Here is a 20,719-nt window from a genome sequence, read left to right on the forward strand (position 1 = left end):
TGAAGCTAGTTTTTATTTGTTTACTTAAAGATTAAAGTTTTTTATGTGCCAAAGGATCCTCTACTCTGAATAAATACCCTATTGGGGTATTGACTAGGAGACACCATTACGCAAAATCGCATAAGTATTTTTTATTACATGGAGTCGTCGTGGCCTAAAGGATAAGAGGTTCGGTGCACTCGTATCTTGCGATGCATCGGTGTTCGAATCCCGCTAGCGGGCACCAATTATTCTAATGAAAAACGTACTTAACAAATGTTCACGATTGACTTCCACGGTGAAGGAATAGCATCGTGTAATAAAAATCAAAGCCACAAAATTCTAATGTGCGCAATTACTGGTGATAGGACCTCTTGTGAGTCCGCACGGGTAGGTATCACAACCCTGTCTATTTCTGCCGTGAAGCAGTAATCGTTTCGGTTTGAAGGGTGGGGCAGTCGTTGTAACTATACTGAGACCTTAGAAGGTGGGTGGTGGCATTTTTTGTTGTAGTTGTCTATGGGCTCCGGTAACCACTTAACATCAGGTGGGCCGTGAGATCGTTCACCCAGCTAAGCAATAAATAAAGAAATAGAAAAATAATATGTAAGTGGAAAAACACTTGGCCACTTGGTTTTAATTGGTTACCGTAGCCTGAAGACATCGAAGCGTGAATGCCGCCCCCACGTTGAAACGAAAAGTCTAATTGAGATGTGTTGTGTAACGGCATTACCGCCCTCCAAGACGGAACATATGATTACTTCGCGACTGGGTGTTAGATAGAACTCATGCATAATTCTCTTTTCAATTACTTTCTCCCTCACAAAGAACTCCCGAATCACCCCTAATTTTACTGAAAATTAAGTGTAATATAAATCTGCACGGGATTTATTATTATCTCACCTATTTCCGGAGCAATTGCTTTAAGCATTTGTACCATTCGGTCTGAATCGGAAGATAGCCATTATTCCATACTTGATTTATGCTTTAAAGTCGCTATTTATGGGCATCGGTAGCCTTACCTTAGCATCAGAATTGTGAACTCGTTCTACCCATCTAATGACAAAAAAATAAAAAAGAGAAATGCTGTAAATTTCTTGTTTAATTTCATCTCATCTGATTTTATAGACAGCAAAGGTTTTATGGTACATATGATATATTATACAATTTGCTCCTCAGATACTTTCTTAAACAAATACTCCCTAATTTAACCAGTTTACGGGGAACTGTGATAATATTGCTATTTGAACTGAGTTTGTTAAGTATTTCACTGCAATAAATAGTTTTGTACTTTGTGCCTTTGTTGACCGAAGCTCAACACGTAATTGCTGATTAATTAAATTGCAGAAAACATTTGTTTTCATCATTTCGTATCCAGTTTTCTATATCTAAAAAGTTAGTTCCGTATGTTAATATACTTTTAAACATTTGAATAATCATGTAACATAACGTCTTATGAAGGAAGATCGAGAGTCCAGATTAGCATAACTAATTTTTTTTTATACTTTAGCATTTACTGACGTACCAAGCGTCTAAGATAACCAGCTCAAAGTAATTTATTCAAGAGTGTCGTTCGATACAGCGTGCTGTATAAATATGTGGCGCGATTCGTTATCACATCACAAACCACCGAGACTCGGAAAGGACAGCAACAAATTTTTTCTTAGCTGGCTTCAAAGCGGTTAGCTAAAAGCCATGGCGTTTGTTGTGAGTTGATGCTGATAAAAAACTGAAAAGCTCTATAAATTTTATTGAATTCTTAAGTTTTAAATTTTCGTTTTATCCTTGTTCCAGGTGAAAGCGTTTTTAATTTTTGCTTTAGTGTACGGAGCACAGGCTGGACTATTACAAGATCAACATGATTCATACGTGTCGTCAGCATTAGGCGCGTCGTCAGCTTCTTTCGGTCCACCTTCAAACACATACGGTCCACCACACATAAATGGTATCACAGAAGCTCACGTAAGCGGTCCGACTGTTTTAGAAGAGAGTTTAATTGAACAGCACTCACATGGCGGACACGCTTTCGATGCTGGGCACATTGACGATCACGCTCACTTCGAGGGTCATGGTCATATTGATGTCCATGAGCACCACGACGATCACGGTCATATTGGCGACGGCCCGTTAGGAGGAGGTGCTGTAGAAAGTTTCGGTGCTGCGGATATCGCTTCTGGACCGGGACTATCAGGTCCTGACGCCGGTGGTTTTGGTGCTGGGTTTGAAGGTGGTGCCGGAATCGAAGGTGGGTTCGGTGGTGTGGAAGGAGGCGCAGAAGGTGGTTTCTTTGCTGGTGCTGGTGGGGCTATTGGAGGAGGAATCGGTGCTTCCGGTTCTTTCGGTGAACCTAGAGTAATCGGAACCAGCGTTTCTGTTGGCCGTCCTGACCCTGGTTCCACTAGGTACGAGCTCCAGTCCGTTGTGCAAAACGTTGTTCGTCGCATCCCAATTGAAGTGACCCGTCACATCAAGGTCGCCTTCCCTCAGCCCGTACCAGTACCAGTGCCACATAAGGTAAAGGTACCAGTTCCCCAACCCTACCCAGTCCACGTGGACGTAGTCAAGAAGGTTCCCTACCCAGTATACAAAACAGAGCACGTTGAGGTGGAGAGACCAGTCCCGGTTGAGGTCGTCAAGCACATCCCTGTAGAGGTCATCAGGAAGGTGCCTATCCCTGTGGAAAGGCCTTATGAAGTCATCAAAAAGGTGCACGTTCCAGTTGAGAAGCACGTGGAGGTACCCGTACCCGTCTGGAAGCCATACCCCCTCCACATCATTAAGCACGTCACCCACTACAAGAAGAAAAGCTGCTGCTGGTGAACGACATGTTTTGAGTCGTGATATTGCCAAATAGTCAATAGTTTTGTAAATAAAACTGATAGTCATTAGCTGTACATATACTTAGAGATACCTTTAATAAAATTACAAACTTACTTAGTTTTTTTCTCTCTTATACATATGTGTATTAGATATGAATCTAATATCAGCTCCCAAACATTCGTCTTTCATATTAAATTAAAAATTCTTCGTGAATATTCAGTTCGATGTTCCAAATGGAACGTTAGTATTCTAATTCGATCTAGAACATTTTTAGATCCGATTTATCTTTTAAATTCTCAATGTGATAATTATTTTTAACATAACTTTCTAAATAATATTTTTATCCAGTCAGTCATTGACATAGTGCCATAAATACTTAGAAATACGAATTTTAATTATGTTTTGTCATCATGCTCCGTCAACTCTCAGCCTGTTTTCATAGTTTTTCAACAATATTAGCTATAAGTTTTGACAGAGTTTAGATTGCATTCTATTAAAACAACATTAGAAAAGTAAAAATAAAAAAACATTTCTACTGAATTGTGTGAACATTAATTCGCCATAAAATAGCTAATATGTATGCTACATAGATTATTTTCAAATGTTAGATATAAAATAGGAATAAATTTACGTAGAAAATTATTAGGCAACTTATTGTTGCATCATTTCGTGACATAAGATTTTAAATAATTAATCGATTTAGATTGAGAAATGAGAAGCTAGTTTATTATGCGTGGGTATATGTAATGTAATTTCAAAAACTTTCTAAGATCAGCTGATTTCTGATGATTTATGTGCATTATTACGTGTCAATTGAGGTCAGTATAAAGGCAGGTTAGGACACGATTTTTTTTTAAGATTGGAAGAGTATTTCTTTATCTTTGCTAGAGTAACAAAATCATTGAATTCATATAAAAATAAATAGATGCCTTAAAAACATGACGTATGTTCTTTAATCCATAATGTGCATAAATGGCAAGGAAACTAGGTCACTCACTGACATTGGCAATGCCAGGGGCACGAACGGCCCTCACTTGTAGGCCTCTCAGGCCGACTCGCGGCGTTCGATGACGACGAACAAGCAGAGCGGCTAGTCGATACACTGCAAGCCCAGTGCACACATAGTACTCAATCCTGGAAACCTGTTCATGTAGAATTATTAGATTTAATATAGAGATAATAAAAAAATCATAAATAAAATAAATTAAGTTACTGGTGCTAGGACCTCTTGTGAATCTGCACGCGTAGGTACCACCACCCCGCCTATTTCTACCGTGAAGCAGTAATGCGTTTCGGTTTGAAGGGTGGGGCAGCCGTTATAACTATACTGAGACCTTAGAACTTATATCTCAAGTTGGGTGGCGCATTTACGCTGTAGATGTCTATGGTTTGCACTAACCACTTAACATCAGGTGGGCTGTGAGCTCGTCCACCCATCTAAGCAATAAAAATAAAAATAAAATTATTAATGTTGTAGTATTTTATAATTCTTTTTTAAAGGCGTTGATGGGAAACGCGGTAACGGCCTTCTTGGTATTAAGTGGTTACTAGAACTCATTATTAGTATTGCAAGTTGAGACACGAGGTCGGGATCTTAATAGGCAAGATATTAATGAAAGCACATTGTACTAAGGGCTTACAATACACTCTCCTAGAAAAGGTGATATTTTTGGCAAAATTCAATGAACGTGAGTAATATCGGTAATGAATTGAAAATAGACAAGTAGGTGATGTTTTGAATTAATAATGATCTGTAAGCTAGTTTTGAGATTAGTTGGTATTTTAAATCCAAATTATTACATTATTTTTAAATTGTTCACTAAATGATACAAATTAAAACAATTTATAGATAGATCTTCTATTGAAGTTGAAAATTAAGATTAAGGTACTCTCAGAGACATGGTAAGTGTATTTCTTTATTATGCTTTTATTAGCTTCATAGGTATGTTTGCATGTATGTAATGTAATGGAATCCTTGAACATGATTTTGACTCCTTTCAAAACGTCGGATTAACTCGAAATTTGGCATACCTATCAAGGTCCGATAACAATTCAATATTTTAAACAGTTAGACCCTTTATTTATTTTCGGCAGTCAAAACAACAAATACATTTGAACGCCTTCTTTTCTTCACTTAGCAAATTGGAAACGGATGTATTTGCCTGAATGTACATTAATGAATAATTTATGATACATAATGCTACTTAAACTAAAAAATGAAAAATAAATAATAGTTAAAAAACTAAAAAACAAGCTTTTATAAAAAATCCAACAAAAAAATTTAAAATCCATTTATTGTAAAAAAAAACACCTTGGGGCGCTTTTTAAGATATTATCAAAGTGATAAGACTTCTATTCATATCTGTCAATAAAATATTTATGCTATTAACACAGCGCACCTCAAGATTTTTATTACAATAAAATTATTTTCTAGTTTTTTAGTTGGATTTTCTATAAAAGCGAATTGTTAGTTTTTTTTAGCTATTATTTATTTATTCTTAGAGTTGTAAGTTTGCTTTAGTTTTTGAATCAACTAACGCCTGGTAATTTTTCAAAGCAAAAACTCCTACATAAAACATGAGGTGGTCTAAGTTGAAAAAAATTCAACAATTCAATCGATATTATTTGGCAATTGCTTTAGACTGTGATTGAGTAATGAGTAGTTTATTGCAAAGTATTGAGGACAATGTTTAAGTCTCATTGTATAGGTTCCATCCTGTCCACAAGCTACTTCACGGAAACCTGGAAACTGGGTAAGCCTTGCCCAAGCGCGGCAGGAATAGGCGAAGGCCCTCCATCTATTACCTGCTGTTGTACGTGGATAAGTTGTTCAAGCAGCTACTGCTGAGAAGGGTGTCACCACACATTCTTCTCAGACTCCATCATTTTTATTACACGGTGTTATTCCTTCACCGTGGAAGTCAATCGTCAAAATAATTTGTTGAGTACGTATTTCATTACAAAAATTTGTACCCGCTTGCGATTCGAACACCTGTGCATCGCTCAACACGAATGCACCGGACGTCTTATCTTTTAGGCCACGACGATTTCGAAATTTTTACTTAATTAATATTAGTTGTATTTGACACTATGCAAAATACCTTATGTTAAGATAATATTTGACACTTATTTATGTATTACAGGAAATGATCAGTGGCATGTTACTTATTCAACGATTGCTCAGAATATTCTATGTGGGGAAATGTATTATGAACTGAAAGCTTATACATTTTCATATAGCTCAAAATCTAAGCAAATTTTATAAGCTGGAACATACTTCAAATATAATATATTGATATATAGATTATATTATGAAAAGCTTACGAACTTACCAAGTAGATAAATACATAATCTATTTGATAATTTGAGATGATATGTACAGAAAACATTATTACTAGTAGGTACGTTTTTTTTTGTCAGGAGGAAATCGCCGGACTTTCGCCCTCTACTGGGGATGAAGGGCGGAGCATGTCAGAGTCGAACTGACTAAAACCTCCTGTCACTCAACAACCAACGTCCAAACCTCGCATGAGACAGAACTCATGAAGAGGCAAAGGGAGGAAAGTGAAGCGTTAAGTGCGGAGCACATCTCTCCCATCACCCTCCCCCTCGGGACGCTGAACCGGCGGTCGTCGGCGCCACGACCACCAGCCCTCTCGGTCGGCAGGCTATCCGAACCCCGCCTAGATGGCGCCGGTTAGAGTGAGCTATCCTACGGAATACCCAGCTGGACCAGAACCAGCGTGGGTCGAGGATAGCCGGTCTTCCATCACCCGGATGCTCTTGCATAAAACGCGTGCAGAGCAGCTACTAGTACGTGTAGGTATAGGAAGAGATTATTCTTGATCAAAAATTTTCGCTTCACAGCTGAGAAATTGGAAACCCTAATTTTTCGAAAAACTCAGTTGTGGATACGGGCTTCTATCAGTGCAGACTGAGACATCTTGAATTAATACATATTAATTAGAACAAAAACCTAGTTCGGTACCTAGTTTTCATGCTATTTTTTCTAGAATATACGCTCTGTTACACTTTTCTTAAAAATAATACTCAACTTAAATTTATCTAAGGCCTAGAACTCAAAATACAAGGTCAGTTATTTTTAAGTTCAGAATAGAAACACACATAATCAAAGTTATTAGCATCAGACGACATGAATATTTATTAAATAAAACTATAATACTTCTACGGTTGAACCTCGCTTTTGTTATCATTATACTAAGCATTATACTAACTTCGACGTTTCGGATTCTTCACAGTTTATCGCAAAATTATATTTAAACATGTCTACGACTCGCAAAAACTAAAGAAAATACAATTATTTAATGAAGTAATTTTTTGCTATCTATACTAATATTATAAAGAGGAAAGATTGTTTGTTTGTATTTTTTTTTTTTTTTTTTTTTTTTTTTTTTTTTTTTTTTTTTTTTTTTTTTTTTTTTTTTTTTTTTATTTTTTTTTTATGATTGAAAGTTTACTGGTGGCCCGAAGGCCTTTCCAGTTTCACCAGGACAGGTGGACGAGCAAAGGCTCAGCCAAGAGGGGTGGGATTTGCTAACAACTGCCCGAGCGCCTCCGAAGGAGACCTAACAACTCAAGAGCAATTGTTTCGCGAATGAATCTACTACCGGATCGGAATCGCGACCCGCTGAGAAGATCCGGCGAGAAACTCAGCGGGCTGATGCATGGGTTAGGTTGCACGTCGACCTCTTTGTCGAGTTCGACGAGTACGGTTACCGGGGTCCCTAAGCCTGCCCCTAGTATTAGAGCTGAAAGCATCTAATGCAAAGGTTATTGGATCTGATGGATCCGTAAGGACGTGTCTAGGGCGTCGACGGTGACTGGCTCCTGCATGATCAGGATTCGGGGAGTACTCAGCGGCGGCAACGATAAGGCGATTATCATGACGCATAGCCTTATCGAAGTATCGTTCCGACGCTGATTTCATGTATTTCCGAATTGATTCGAGGCCCAGGTCGTCGTGTAGGTCAACGTTCCTCACGAACCACGGAGCCCCGACAGCTAACCTGCAAAAGCGGGATTGTAGGGATTGGAGGGTGTCTATGTGTGTGCGGGCCGCGTGAGCGAATACCACACTCGCGTAAGTCATGACGGGCCTTATGCAAGTTTTGTAAAGTGTCACCTTGTTCCGAAGGGACATTTTACTCCGCTTACAGATCATGGGGTAGAGTCTACCGAGAATAAACGCGGCACGGTCACGGACTGATTTTATATGCGGGCGGAATGTCATCGATGCATCCAGGGTAACGCCCAGGTACTTGACCTTCCTGGCCCAGGGTATGGATTGACTAAAGAGAGTAATCGGGGGTGTGAGATTCCTCCTCCTAATACGGGAGGAAATCCGTGTGGAGCTTCCCCTCTGAAATAGCACCGCAGTACTTTTCGCTGGGTTGATGTCTATGCGCCATTTTCGGAACCACCGTCCTAGGGCTAGGGCTGCGCTCTGAAGCTTCTTCGCGATTAGGGACTTATTTCTACTAGAATAGTAAACAGTCGTGTCGTCGGCGAATAAAGCTAAATGGGTCGGCGGCGACCGGGGAATATCGTTGACGAATAAGCTAAATAGGAGGGGTGAGAGGACAGAGCCTTGCGGGACTCCAGCTGTGAGAGGTCGTGGGGAGGAGCGGGTTCCCTCGACTCGATATCGAAAAGAGCGGTTCGACAAGAAGTCCCGTATGATGAGCACGAGACTATCCGGCACGCCCATGTTGAATAGTTTGAAAATCAAACCATTGTGCCAGACTTTGTCGAACGCTTTTGCGACGTCGAAGAAGAGAGCTCCCGTGTATAACGGTTTTGGTCGATTAAGCCCCACAAGAATGTGCTCCGTGAGGCGGTGCACCTGTTGAACGCATGAGTGATTTGTACGGAATCCGAATTGTTCATCGATAAGAATGCCCTTGGATGAGACGAAGTCTCTGAGGCGTTTGTAGAGCAGACGCTCATACAGTTTGCCTAGAGACATGAGGAGGCTAATCGGGCGGTAGCTCGTCGGATGATTTTTTGGTTTACCGGGTTTATGTATGCCGATAACGTCCGCTTCTTTCCACACCGCGGGAAAGATACAGTTCGCCATAGCGGCATTGAAAATAGATGCCAACATCACGATGAGTTGGACGGGTAGAAGTTTAATAACGCGGTTAGATATACCGTCGGAACCGGGAGCCTTGCGAGGACGTAGGTCTTTGATCAAGTCTTTAACTTCTATCGGGGTAACGGGTGGTAACGCATCCGATGGTGGCAAGGAGGCTCTGCGTTCTACCTCACTGTCTACTAATTCTACATGAACAGGGTCCACGGATTGAGTGCTGGGCGTGCACTGGGTTTGCAATGTATCGGCCAGCAGCTCTGCTTTTTCGTCATCATCGAACGCCGCGAGTCGGCCTGAGGGGCCTACGAGGGGGGGCATAGTTACTACCGTATCCGATTTGAGAGTACGAGCTAAGCGGTAGTAAGACCTTTGGGAGGGCGCGAGTCCTTCTAAGAAATCAGACCATCTGGCATCTCGGACTTCGGCGATGCGAGACTTTACGTCGCGTTGTAGGGCACGCATTCGAATACGATTTTCCGCGGTAGGATACCTGTCGTAGGCGCGTATCGAGGCGTTCTTAGCTCTAAGGAGTTCCCTAATATCGTCGGACAATTTGAAGCGGTGAAGGAAGTCCTCCGCTACAACTTGTTTCGATGACCTATCTAATGTCGAGGTGATGTGTGACGTTAAGATGTCTATGGCTTCAGCGGTATCCTGAGGAGACGGGATAGAGTCCGGGTTAAACGGGAGCGATGGTGGATCAGATTCAGCCAGGCTGATGCCCAGCGTGTGCCAATCCACCACAGTCCTCGTGACGGGAACGGAATCGGGAGCGCGACCGAGCTTCATAACGACGGGACGGTGGTCTGAATCTAACTCTGAAACTACTTCGATCGAGTGTAAACGCAGAGTTACGTTTTTTAATAACGCTATGTCGAGTATATCCGGGCGATGCGCGATATTTAGCGGGTAGTGAGTCGGGGTTAGCGGAGCGACGATATCGAAGGCGAGATCATCGACTAACGCGTCAAGCCGCCTGCCATTCGGGGTTGTGGTGTGTGAGTTCCACCTGATGTGTTTACAATTTAGGTCGCCCGCCAGAATGACAGAGCTCCCCATACCGAGCAGCGCCTCGATATCACTGCTTAGAACGATCTTATCCGGTGGAAGATAAACGGACGCGATAACGATCGGCGCGTGTCCCGTCAGTGAGATTCGGCACACTGATGCTTCGATATTAGCGAGCGCGGGAGGATCGAGCGGGACGCAATGCAGGGCTCTTCTATAGTAAATGACGGTACCACCACCACGGGCAGAGAGCCTGTCGTTCCTGACCATGTTATAGTTCGCGATTTTAGGGTCACGGCGCGCGGGCTTAAGTAGGGTCTCCTGCACTAAAAAGATATCAATTTGATGGTCACGCAAAAAATCACAAACCTGATCACGTTGATTTGCGAGACCGTAAGCGTTAAAAAATCCTATCGTTACGGATAGGGGCTTTATTCTACTTATATACGCCATTGATTACCGGCGGAGTGAGGGGAGGACGTACGTATTTAATGACGCGTATACGTCGGCGTATTCCTGCACAACGGCGATAAAGTGTTGTGCAGTGGAGGCAGCGCGAATGGCGTCGCCCAAAGCGTTAACGCGCTCAAAGTTGATCGACTGAAAGAAGTCGATCGCTAAAGCGAGATTTTCGGACGCGGTCGTAGGGCAAGTCGCGGGAGAGGGACGAGTCACGGGGGCGGGACGAATCGCGGAGGAGGGAGTTGTAGCCGTGTTCGTGTACGGCAGCGGTTTTGCCCAGGCCGAGACACTGGGCACCGCCGCCGGAACGAACGCTGGCTTAGCCTGCGACGCAGAGGGTGCCGAGGCTTTGATGTCTGGGCCGGAAGCTCGGAGGCGGTTTTGGCGGGCGACGCGGCGATTTATTTTAGGGGCTCGGGGGCAACCACGGTAATTCGCGGGGTGACCCTGTGTTCGACACAGGATGCAGCTAGGCGGTTCCGTCGCGGTTTTTTGGTCGCGAGCGCAGAGGGCCGTGGCGTGATCGCCCAAACACTTAACACATCGGGGGCGCGCGTGACAGTTACGGGAAGAGTGCCCGTACAATTGACAGTTATGGCACTGGCTAGGAGTGCCTTTTTTATGGGGGGCTTCGATGGCGATACCGGAGAGCCTACAGACGGTCTGTGTGTTGAAGATTTTCTTACCCTCGGGGGTAGGCTGGAGGGTGACTAGAACCATATTATATGGCTCCCTACCGCGACCGGTGTGCATACGGTGCACAGAATTCACTGGAAAGCCCTGTTCTAACAGATCGGCCTTGACGAGCTCTACATCTAACTCTTTAGGGATTCCGCGTATTACAACGCGGAGTTCGCGCTCCTCCTGGAGCGTATAAGTATGGAAACTTATACGTTCCTTACGGAGGTAAGAAGAGAGGGCCCTATGGTCGTCGGGTGTTTGAACCTTAATTTGAATGCCGTTCGCGAGGTTACGGGCATTCGTGAAATTTATATTTTTGGCCTTAAGGGCCAGGCAAACTCGATCCCAAGCTGCCTTCTCCTGAAGGATAACCGGGGGAGGGGTCTGGGTTTTATTTTGTGCCACCGGACGCGGCGACGGAGTGGCACGGGCTGGGGGCGCAACGGGAGTCTGAGGGCGGGGGCGCGACGCGTTCACGGCTTTGCTAATTTTAGCGGCCGCGGGAGCTCGAGACTCCGCGGCACGCTTCTTACCCTTCTGTACCAGGGTGAATCCATCCGTCGATGAGGCGGGGGCGAGGTCGACCTCCATGTCCGAGTCAGAGTCAGAGCACGAGGAGGGGGGTGCAGGCGACCTACGAGCAAGTGTAGGTGCTTTAGAGGGCGCGACGGAGGCCGCGGATGATCGCTCAGCTGAAACGATGGTCACGGCGGACGACGCAGCAGCTTTTCTCGCCAGTATAGGCGACACGGGAGCGGCAGGCACGACAGAGGCTGCGGTGCTCAATGCAGAAGCTCTGCACGCAGGTACAGGCGACGCAGGAGCAGCGAGCGCGGCGGAGTCCTCGAGAGGGCTCGCAGTGTGATTGGCCTTGAAGGCCAGAAACTCTGAGGCGAGCTGTGGGTGGCGAAGTCGGAGGAATTCCGCGAATACAGCGTCCATGATCGCTGAGTACCCAGGTGGGGCGGCCCCGGGTCTTAAAAACACTCGCCTTCCGGCGAGGCCCCAACTTCTCGGACCTGAGCGGTTCTATTGAACACAGGTGGCAATGCGGCGCGATTACTACAGGACAAAGAAAAAGCACAACAAAACAGAAATTACAAAAAGAAACAAAACAAATAAATACTTGCAGGAAAACACTTTGTCGGCAAATGTTCCACGAACACAAAAATAACTAAAACAAAACAAATAAAAGCTTCCAGGAAACACACTTGGTCGGCAGATGTATCACGAACACAGGCCGCGCGAACAATGGCCGGGCTAACAAAAGCCGGGCGAACAAAGACCGGGCGATCGAGTGGACGATGAGCACGTCCGCACGTGACGGGTGCCTCTATCGGAATCGAGTTTGTATTGAATAGGCTCCGAAACTACTGAACCGATTTGAAAAATTCTTTCACTGTTTGTAAGCTACACTATTCCCAAGTGACATAGCCTATAATTTTTTTTGAAAAAAATTAGGGGTCCTTACTAAAACTCGAATAATGTAACCTAAGGTGTAAAAAAATTATCTAAAATATTCTTTACATCGCGTGCCCTGCGAAAACTATTGATGATAGAATAAAATAATGTACTTTGTAGAACACATTATTATTTACAAAAAATGTCGCAACAGCATATGTCTAACTATTATAGTTATGCCGCAATAAGTGTTATTTTATTTAAAAAAATAAAACAACGTCAAATATCGTTGAAATTTTTGTTATAGAACGAGCGGAGCCGGAGCGGACCGCTTGTCAATTATAAAAACGTCGATAAATTAATATCGGTCGAAATGTGGTATTAAAATATAAATGTATACAAAATTAAAGCGCGACTCTTCATCATAATTATCTTTTAATCAATCAACTTTAAAACAAATAAATCTAATAAATAAATTTACTTAAATGAGTGTGAGTGAAAAGGATAACAATTAAATACAATGTTTCTAAGTCAAACGTAAGTTATTTTAATAAATGCTGTTGTGAATCACTTCTCAGAAAGGTTATTGATCAGGCACCCCAGATTTTTATTTTAAAAATCTTCTTGGATTTAAAAGATAGAAATTCTGTATTTATTTATTTTACTTTTATTTATTACTGTTGCGCAAATACTATTATAAAATAGCATGTTACAAACATTATATAATTTTTCATATTCAGTTCACATGTGTTTTCATCTGCATCTGATAATATGTAATTAGGTCTGATACACTAGTGTCATCATCATCGTCATTAACAGCCCATTATACGAGTATTCCACTGTTACATACATTCGTGTATTAAATAAAAATTAAATATTCGCATTTATTCAAGACAAGCGACGCGCTCCGGCTCCGCTCGTGTCTTTAAAAAAAATTTCAACGATATACGACGTTGTTTTAATTTTATTAAATAAAACAACACTTATTGTGGCTTAACTATAATAGTTAGACATATGCTGACGCAACACTTTTTGTAAATAATAATGTATTCTACAAAGTCGTAGTACATTATTTTATTCTATCATCAATAGTTTTCCCAGGGCAGGCGATGTAAAGAATATTTTAGGTAGTTTTTTTATACCCTGGGTTACATTATTGGAGTTTTAGTACGGATTCCTATTTTTTTTCTAAAAAGATTATAGCTTATGTCACTCGTGAATAGTGTAGCTTCCAAACAGTGAAAGAATTTTTCAAATCGGTACAGTAGTTTCGGAGTCTATTCAATACAAACAAACAAACAAACAAATCTTTCCTCTTTATAATATTAGTATCGACAAGTCGGTACAGAACGATACGATGCGATTTATAGGATGAGGACACGGTGTCATCCTTCCTATGCAGGACAAGCCGCGAGCGTATTCCCCGTAGTATCCTTGTCTGATCTGGTGTAGGTACTTTGTGAACCTCTGTACTCTCGGTACTCTGTGAAGCCTCAAAGGTTGTTGCGCGGCTGTTGAGTTAGCCAACCGTTTGGACTACGCCTCCAGTATGAACTGGGAAGACTGAGGAAAGCTCAGTCTTGTATGTCTCAGTTTGTATGACACCAGGACGGGGTCACATCACAGCCCGTACACAGAGTTTACCTCGCCACTGGTTATCAATAGCGAGCGCCCCCACCTTCAGAACCCAGGTGGCTGCCAACATGCTTGCGGCAGATTTGCCGTTCCCACGATCAGGGATCTTTTTTATTTTTATTGCCCTTGTAGTCAGACGAGCACACGGCCCACCTGATGGTGAGTGGTTACCGTCGCCCATAGACTTCAGCAATGCCAGGGACAGAGCCAAGCCACTGCCTACAGCTTAATACTCCCCACAAGCCTCGTTTGAAGAAGAATATGTCATAGCGCTCGGGAAACAACGTGGAGGAGAGCTCATTCCATAGCCAGATGGTACGTGGCAAAAAATACCTCTGGAAACGCACTGCAGATGAACGCAGCGGTTCCAGATAATATGGATGAACTCTGCTCCGATGGCGGGAGATGCGATGATAAAAAGATCGGTCCCAAATGGCATTTCCATGTAGATCCATTGGCCGCACCACCACTATGAGAAGGTAGGGTCACCTGATTAGGCCCCCCGATGTTGGTATGAAGTCCCTCTCGTAGCTGAAAGACCAGATCAACAAAGTGAATGAGAAAGGTCCAATCAAACTCTTGTCCTAAATAAAATTCAACTTCAAAACAACGATTTGAAGTTGTAACACCTGTGTATATCGAATAGGATTTTTTTATCCTCAGTTTTCTGTATGTATTTTTTTCGTAATTTCATTGTATTTACCTGCCATCTCAGACATCACTGTAGCCATTTCTGCTGCGAAGCAGTTACCAGATCTAATTTGAAAAGAGTTTGGAACAGCTGTTGTTACTGTTTTATGTTATTATTTTCTACTTTATGAAATCCCTCGTGCAATCGCTCTACATCAATTGGATCGTGGGTCCTCTACATATCTACAGGAAAATAAATAGGTATCTTAGAAATTTTATCTGCAGAAGTGGTAAGAAAACAATTCCCTAAAATGAACACCGGTGCTAGTGGATTGCTGATATATTGATGAAAATGAATTAAAGCACATTATTTGAAGTCTTTGTCAAGCGTGCACGTAATGTAATACCAAAAAAAAATAGCTGAAGAACGGAACCCACAGTGCACCTTCTTCTCACTTGTAACTAAACTGAGACCTTAGAACATATATCTCAAGCTGGGTGGCGCATTTACGTTGTAGATGTCTATGGGCTCCAGTAACCATTTAACACCAGGTGGCCTGTGAGCTCGTCCACCCATCTAAGCAATAAAAAAGTAAAAAAATCTTCATGACAAATTGTGGACGAAGTTTTACACTTACCTTCGTAATTGATTTTTACGTTTATGTTAAATTTGTGCACAATTCTTCCCTAAAGGTTATTCCTCCCCATTAAACCTTATTAACCTCTGAGTACAATGTCTTAAAAATAGCAGTAGCTTAATGAAAATATTCACTCGCAGCTTGGAAATTTTTTGATTATTCCTTCTCTTTTTATTGAGTATGTCTACCTGGACAAGCGTACATCGGAGCTCATAGACATCACAACATGAACTCTACCGCTTACCTTGAGGATGAAAACCTAATTACCTAGTCAGGTCATAAGTATTGTCACACAGTAAAAACTTTTCTTTTAGAATGCTGGCCACAAAAACGTTTATTGAATTCGAATCTCGAATTGTTCATGAAAATAAAAATGTATACTTTTAGAATGTTACTCATTTTTAAATATGGAGTGGACGCTTAAAGAAGTCCGTGTTGCAGTTATTGCGTTGCATCGTTGCGGTTACGCGCCAATACAAATTTTTAACATACCGAAAAATTTGAATATAACCAAAAGATTCGTTTATCGTACCATCAAACGATACAATGAAGACTCTAGTGTAGATGACAGGTCAAGAAGTGGTCGCCCTCGGCCTGTTAGGACTCCAGCAGCGATAAAAGCTGTGAAGGCGCGAATTCAAAGAAATCCCAAACGTAAGCAGAAACTGTTGGCCCTTCAGATGGGGTTAAGCAGAACCACGGTGAAAAGGGTGTTAAATGAAGACTTAGGGCTTCGGGCATATCGAAGAAAAACAGGACATCGTTTGAATGCTCGTCTAATGGACCTGAGACTGAAGAGATGCCGCGTTTTGTTGAAGCGGTACACGGGAAAAAAATATCGGGAAATTATTTTTTCGGATGAAAAAAACTTTACCGTAGAAGAGAGCTACAACAAACAAAATTATAAGGTGTACGCACACAGTAGTGAAGAAGCGAGCAACCGTATTCCGCGTGTCCAACGAGGTCATTTTCCATCCTCGCTCATGGTATGGTTGGGAGTTTCTTATTGGGACTTAACAGAGGTACATTTTTGTGAGAAAGGTGTAAAAACGAATGCAGTTGTGTATCAAAATACAGTCCTGACGAACCTTGTGGAACCTGTTTCTCATACCATGTTCAATAACAGGCACTGGGTATTCCAACAAGATTCGGCGCCAGCTCATAGAGCGAAGAGCACACAAGACTGGCTGGCGGCGCGTGAAATCGACTTCATCCGGCACGAAGACTGGCCCTCCTCCAGTCCAGATTTGAATCCGTTAGATTACAAGATATGGCAACACTTGGAGGAAAAGGCGTGCTCAAAGCCTCATCCCAATTTGGAGTCACTCAAGACATCCTTGATTAAGGCAGCCGCCGATATTGACATGGACCTCATTCGTGCTGCGATAGACGACTGGCTGCGCAGATTGAAGGCCTGTATTCAAAATCACGGAGGTCATTTTGAATAAACTTTAGTGTCATAAGAATCTATGTCTTGTTAAGTTCATTTTGGTATATGAATGGTTACATAATGAATAAACTTGTTTCAATTATTTTACATTAAACATATGACAGAATTTATGACCTGACTAGGTATATTGTACAAAGGATATCCCACCCTGTAAACTCAATCAATGCTTCGCAGTAAAAATAGACAGGATTTTGGTACCTACCCGCACTAGGGGGAGGTTGATGGGAGAGATGTGCTCCGCACTAAACGCTTCACTTTCCCCCCTTTACCTTTTCATGAGTTCTGTCTCATGCGAGGTTTGGACGTTGGTTGTTGGGCGACAGGAAGTTTTAGTCAGTTCGACTCTGATATGCCCCGCCCTCCATCACCAGTGGAGGGCGGAAAACCGGCGATTTCCTCCTGACCAAAAAAAAAACCTACCCGCGTTAGCTGATAGTACACCATTCCACCACTATTGACGCATTTTGAGTTTAGCGGCTTTTAATCATTCCATTTTATTTCCCCATCCGAGAAATCGTTCTTGTTCAAGATTGAGTACATATCTTCTTCAAAAATTCGATCACATGCATAGCTGCGTCCCTCGTAACCAGCACATACGTCGGGCATCATAACATTTAGGCCACAAATACATCAAAGCTTGCACGTGGATGTTCGATATTTACTTTGTTATTTAATTTAATTACTAATTTATTCACTGCGATAATCCAAAAGGTCAAAGCTGCTCTGGGCTTAGTCCATATTTCAATTCAAGCTGCAAGGCTCTCTTGATAGTCATTATCATACAAGTCCTGTTCTTTCCTTGGAGATTCAAACTTTCTATATTTGCGAAATTTTAATAATTTATTAAAATGGCAAATCATCAATAAAATAAAACTTAAAACCTGTTACAGTAATTATGAAAGTTTGCGTGCAGATTCACGAATTTTATAAAATATTGTTGTAGGACTGATATTTTATTTATGTAGTCTAAATTATAATTGAGAAACCTGTTTATTTTTTCTTTTTTAGATTTAATATTTATAAGAATCGCCGTAGACAAATAGTCTTGTAAAATAAAACAATCACCGTTCGTCTTCTATTTTATCTTTTTCATTTTATTGCCCTTGTAGGCAGACGAGCACACAGCACACCTGATGGTGAGTGGTTACCGTCGCCCATGGACTTCAGCAATGCCAGGGGCAGAGCCAAGCCGCTGCCTACCATTAAGTGCTCTCAACAAGCCTCGTTTAAAGAAGGATATGTCATAGCGCTCGGGAAACCACATGGAGGGGAGCACATTCCAAAGCTGGATGGTACGTGTCAGAAAAGATGACAAAAGAGATCTCTGGAAACGCACTGTGGTTGAACGAAGTGGCTCCAGGTAGTATGGATGAACTCTACTTCGGTGGCGGGCAGTGCGATGGTAAAAACGAGATGATGGTATCAACTCAAACAAATTCTCAGAGCACTCCCCATGGAACATCCGCAGACCCAGAGATTCCAAACGATCGTTTCTATTGTTAATTGAATTTAATCACTCGATCTATCTTTAGTTTAACTTATTATGCCGCACTGAAATTGACTTTTTTACTATGGGTGGACACAGGATATCACGGCCCACTTGGCATTAAGTAGTTGGTGGAGCCCAGAGATACCAACAACGTAATTGCGGCCACCCAGCTTGAGACGTGAGTTCTAAGTCACAATTTTAACAGTACAACGGCTGCCCCGCCCTATAAACCGAAACGCATTACTGCTTCACGGCAAGAATAGACAAGGTGGTAGTACCTACAAGTGCAGGCTCACAAGACACCCTGCCCTAATTTGAAATAGGCTCAACCATCGTAGAAGCAATATAGGAATGCACAGACACACACACTCTGCTGACGATTATATCAGTTTTATATTGAAGAACATTTGCAAATCGATCAAATATGGTTTTGAAATATGGTGTTTAGCAATAGCGGTGAAACAGCCTACTATCAAGGTAGCCCGAATCATAGAAAAGATATCATCACATAATTCAATTGAGAAAGAAATATTTCAACAATATTTTATACTTGAATATTTTTTTTGTTGTTTTATGATTGAAAGATTACTGGAGGCCCGAAGGCCCTTCCAGTTTCACCAAGACAGGTGGGCGAGCAAAGGCTCAGCCAGGAGGGGTGGGATTTGCTAACAACTGCCCGAGCGTCTCCGAAAGAGACCTAACAACTCAAGAGCGATTGCTTCGCGAATGGATCTACTACCGGATCGGAATCGCGACCCGCTGAGAAGATCCGACGAGAAACTCAGCGGGCTGATGCATCGGTTAGGTTGCACGTCGACCTCTTTGTCGAGTTCGACGAGTACGGTTACCGATAAGTGTTGAGTCTAATTTACGAGTACATAAGAAGAAATTCTTCGATGCAAGGGTGGGATTGTCGCAGTGCAATTACGTTAGCTGAGAGCCTTTCGTAAAATAATCGTCTTGTTCACACGATTACGAACTAACATCAATAAATTTTCAACACATTTTTTTATTAGTTGTAGGGCGTGGTATTCTTACTCTGATCCCCAAAGCAGCTCTGTGTTTAGTTTAGAGCGAACAACAGCTGTACAATATAATTGAGACGTCAATTTCATGTTTCAAGATGGGTGGAGTTATTTACGTCGTATTGTTTGAAGGTTATCATTTAACACAAGGCCCGGAGTGTACTTGTCAACGAAGTCCTATAAAAAGAATACTTAGAAGAAAATCACACGACAAAACTCGCTCACATTCGTCTTACATAAATAATAATAATAATAAAGCCTGTTTAGTTCCAATCCATAATGATATCGTTGTTACATGCGATTTAATATCTAAATATACTAGGGTAGAATTTCTTTATTATTTTTTTATTCGCTAACCTTACTTTCTTCTGTACCATTGATCGGAACCCCTTCTCGGGTAAAGGCCTCCTCCAGCTTCTTCCAAATCACTTTGTCCATGGCTTTCCTTTTCCAATCGCTTCCCTCCAGCAAACATTCGTCTTACATAAATAAGTTTAATTTTATTTAAACCGTTTAAGAAACACCGACTCCCGTCACAGTGTCAATGTCGCTTACCGTTCGAGTGTTCGTGTGTTCTTAATAAAATAAAAAGAAAAAAAGAAAAGAAAAGCCGCTGGAATAATATAGTTTTGGTTTTCAGGGCTTTTGATAAAAGACGATTCCATTATGTTTAATTACAGGCACCACGCTATCTGGAAACCTATGAAACATGCGGTCACGTAACTTTTAAACACCGTCCTGGTCACGTATTGGTGTTTTTATGGAACTGAAAACACATTTGGTAAATATAAATACGGAAAGTAGAATGCAGAACAAAAACGTACTACAAAATTTGTAATTTTACGCTTATCATATTCATATTATATACTGCTGTAAGAAAACTATGTCCTGCACTGATAAACGTTAAGCTATTTTAAGTATGTCATAAATTAGAGTAATATTATTATCTGCTCAGGCCTAATTTCACTAAGATATTCTACACAGCTACATCTTCAACATGGTAAATTTATTCTTATGATCAACATATGTATACATATCATATATTTTATATGCCTAAAGCCATTAAATTGAATACTGTTACGCCCGCCCAGTGTTCTTGTATAATAAAAATGAAATATTTTAAAATTTATCAAACAGGGCATTGGAAATGCGACTCTATTTCACGGCAACATGATCTTTCTCCGAGGCACGCATCTGAATATTTATATTTGTTTAATTGAAAACGAAATTTTGTGAAATGATCGAAATTTCATCACAGATCCATATTATAATGCAATTTATGTAAAAAGTGCGTAGATAACTACGTCCCATACGACTTGAAATTATTAGAATATCGATATCGAAAATCAATTCGATTAAATTTATCGATTCTTTTTTGACTTTTTTACT

At 41.6% G+C, this 20,719-nt stretch overlaps 1 protein-coding gene across 1 annotated transcript; it reads left to right on the forward strand.

The window, feature by feature from the left end:
* Positions 1 to 1,603: 1,603 nt before the first annotated feature.
* On the forward strand, positions 1,604 to 2,906 carry CPG8 (cuticular protein glycine-rich 8). The gene is made up of 2 exons (XM_028178870.2): positions 1,604 to 1,686; positions 1,774 to 2,906. Exons 1-2 carry the CDS (start codon positions 1,675 to 1,677, stop codon positions 2,797 to 2,799), a joined length of 1,038 nt encoding a protein of 345 aa, XP_028034671.2. The 5' UTR covers positions 1,604 to 1,674; the 3' UTR covers positions 2,800 to 2,906.
* The last annotated feature ends 17,813 nt before the right edge of the window (positions 2,907 to 20,719 follow it).

Source organism: Bombyx mandarina, chromosome 18, assembly GCF_030267445.1.
Source record: "Bombyx mandarina strain Sakado chromosome 18, ASM3026744v2".
In the NCBI taxonomy this organism is placed as follows: domain Eukaryota; kingdom Metazoa; phylum Arthropoda; class Insecta; order Lepidoptera; family Bombycidae; genus Bombyx; species Bombyx mandarina.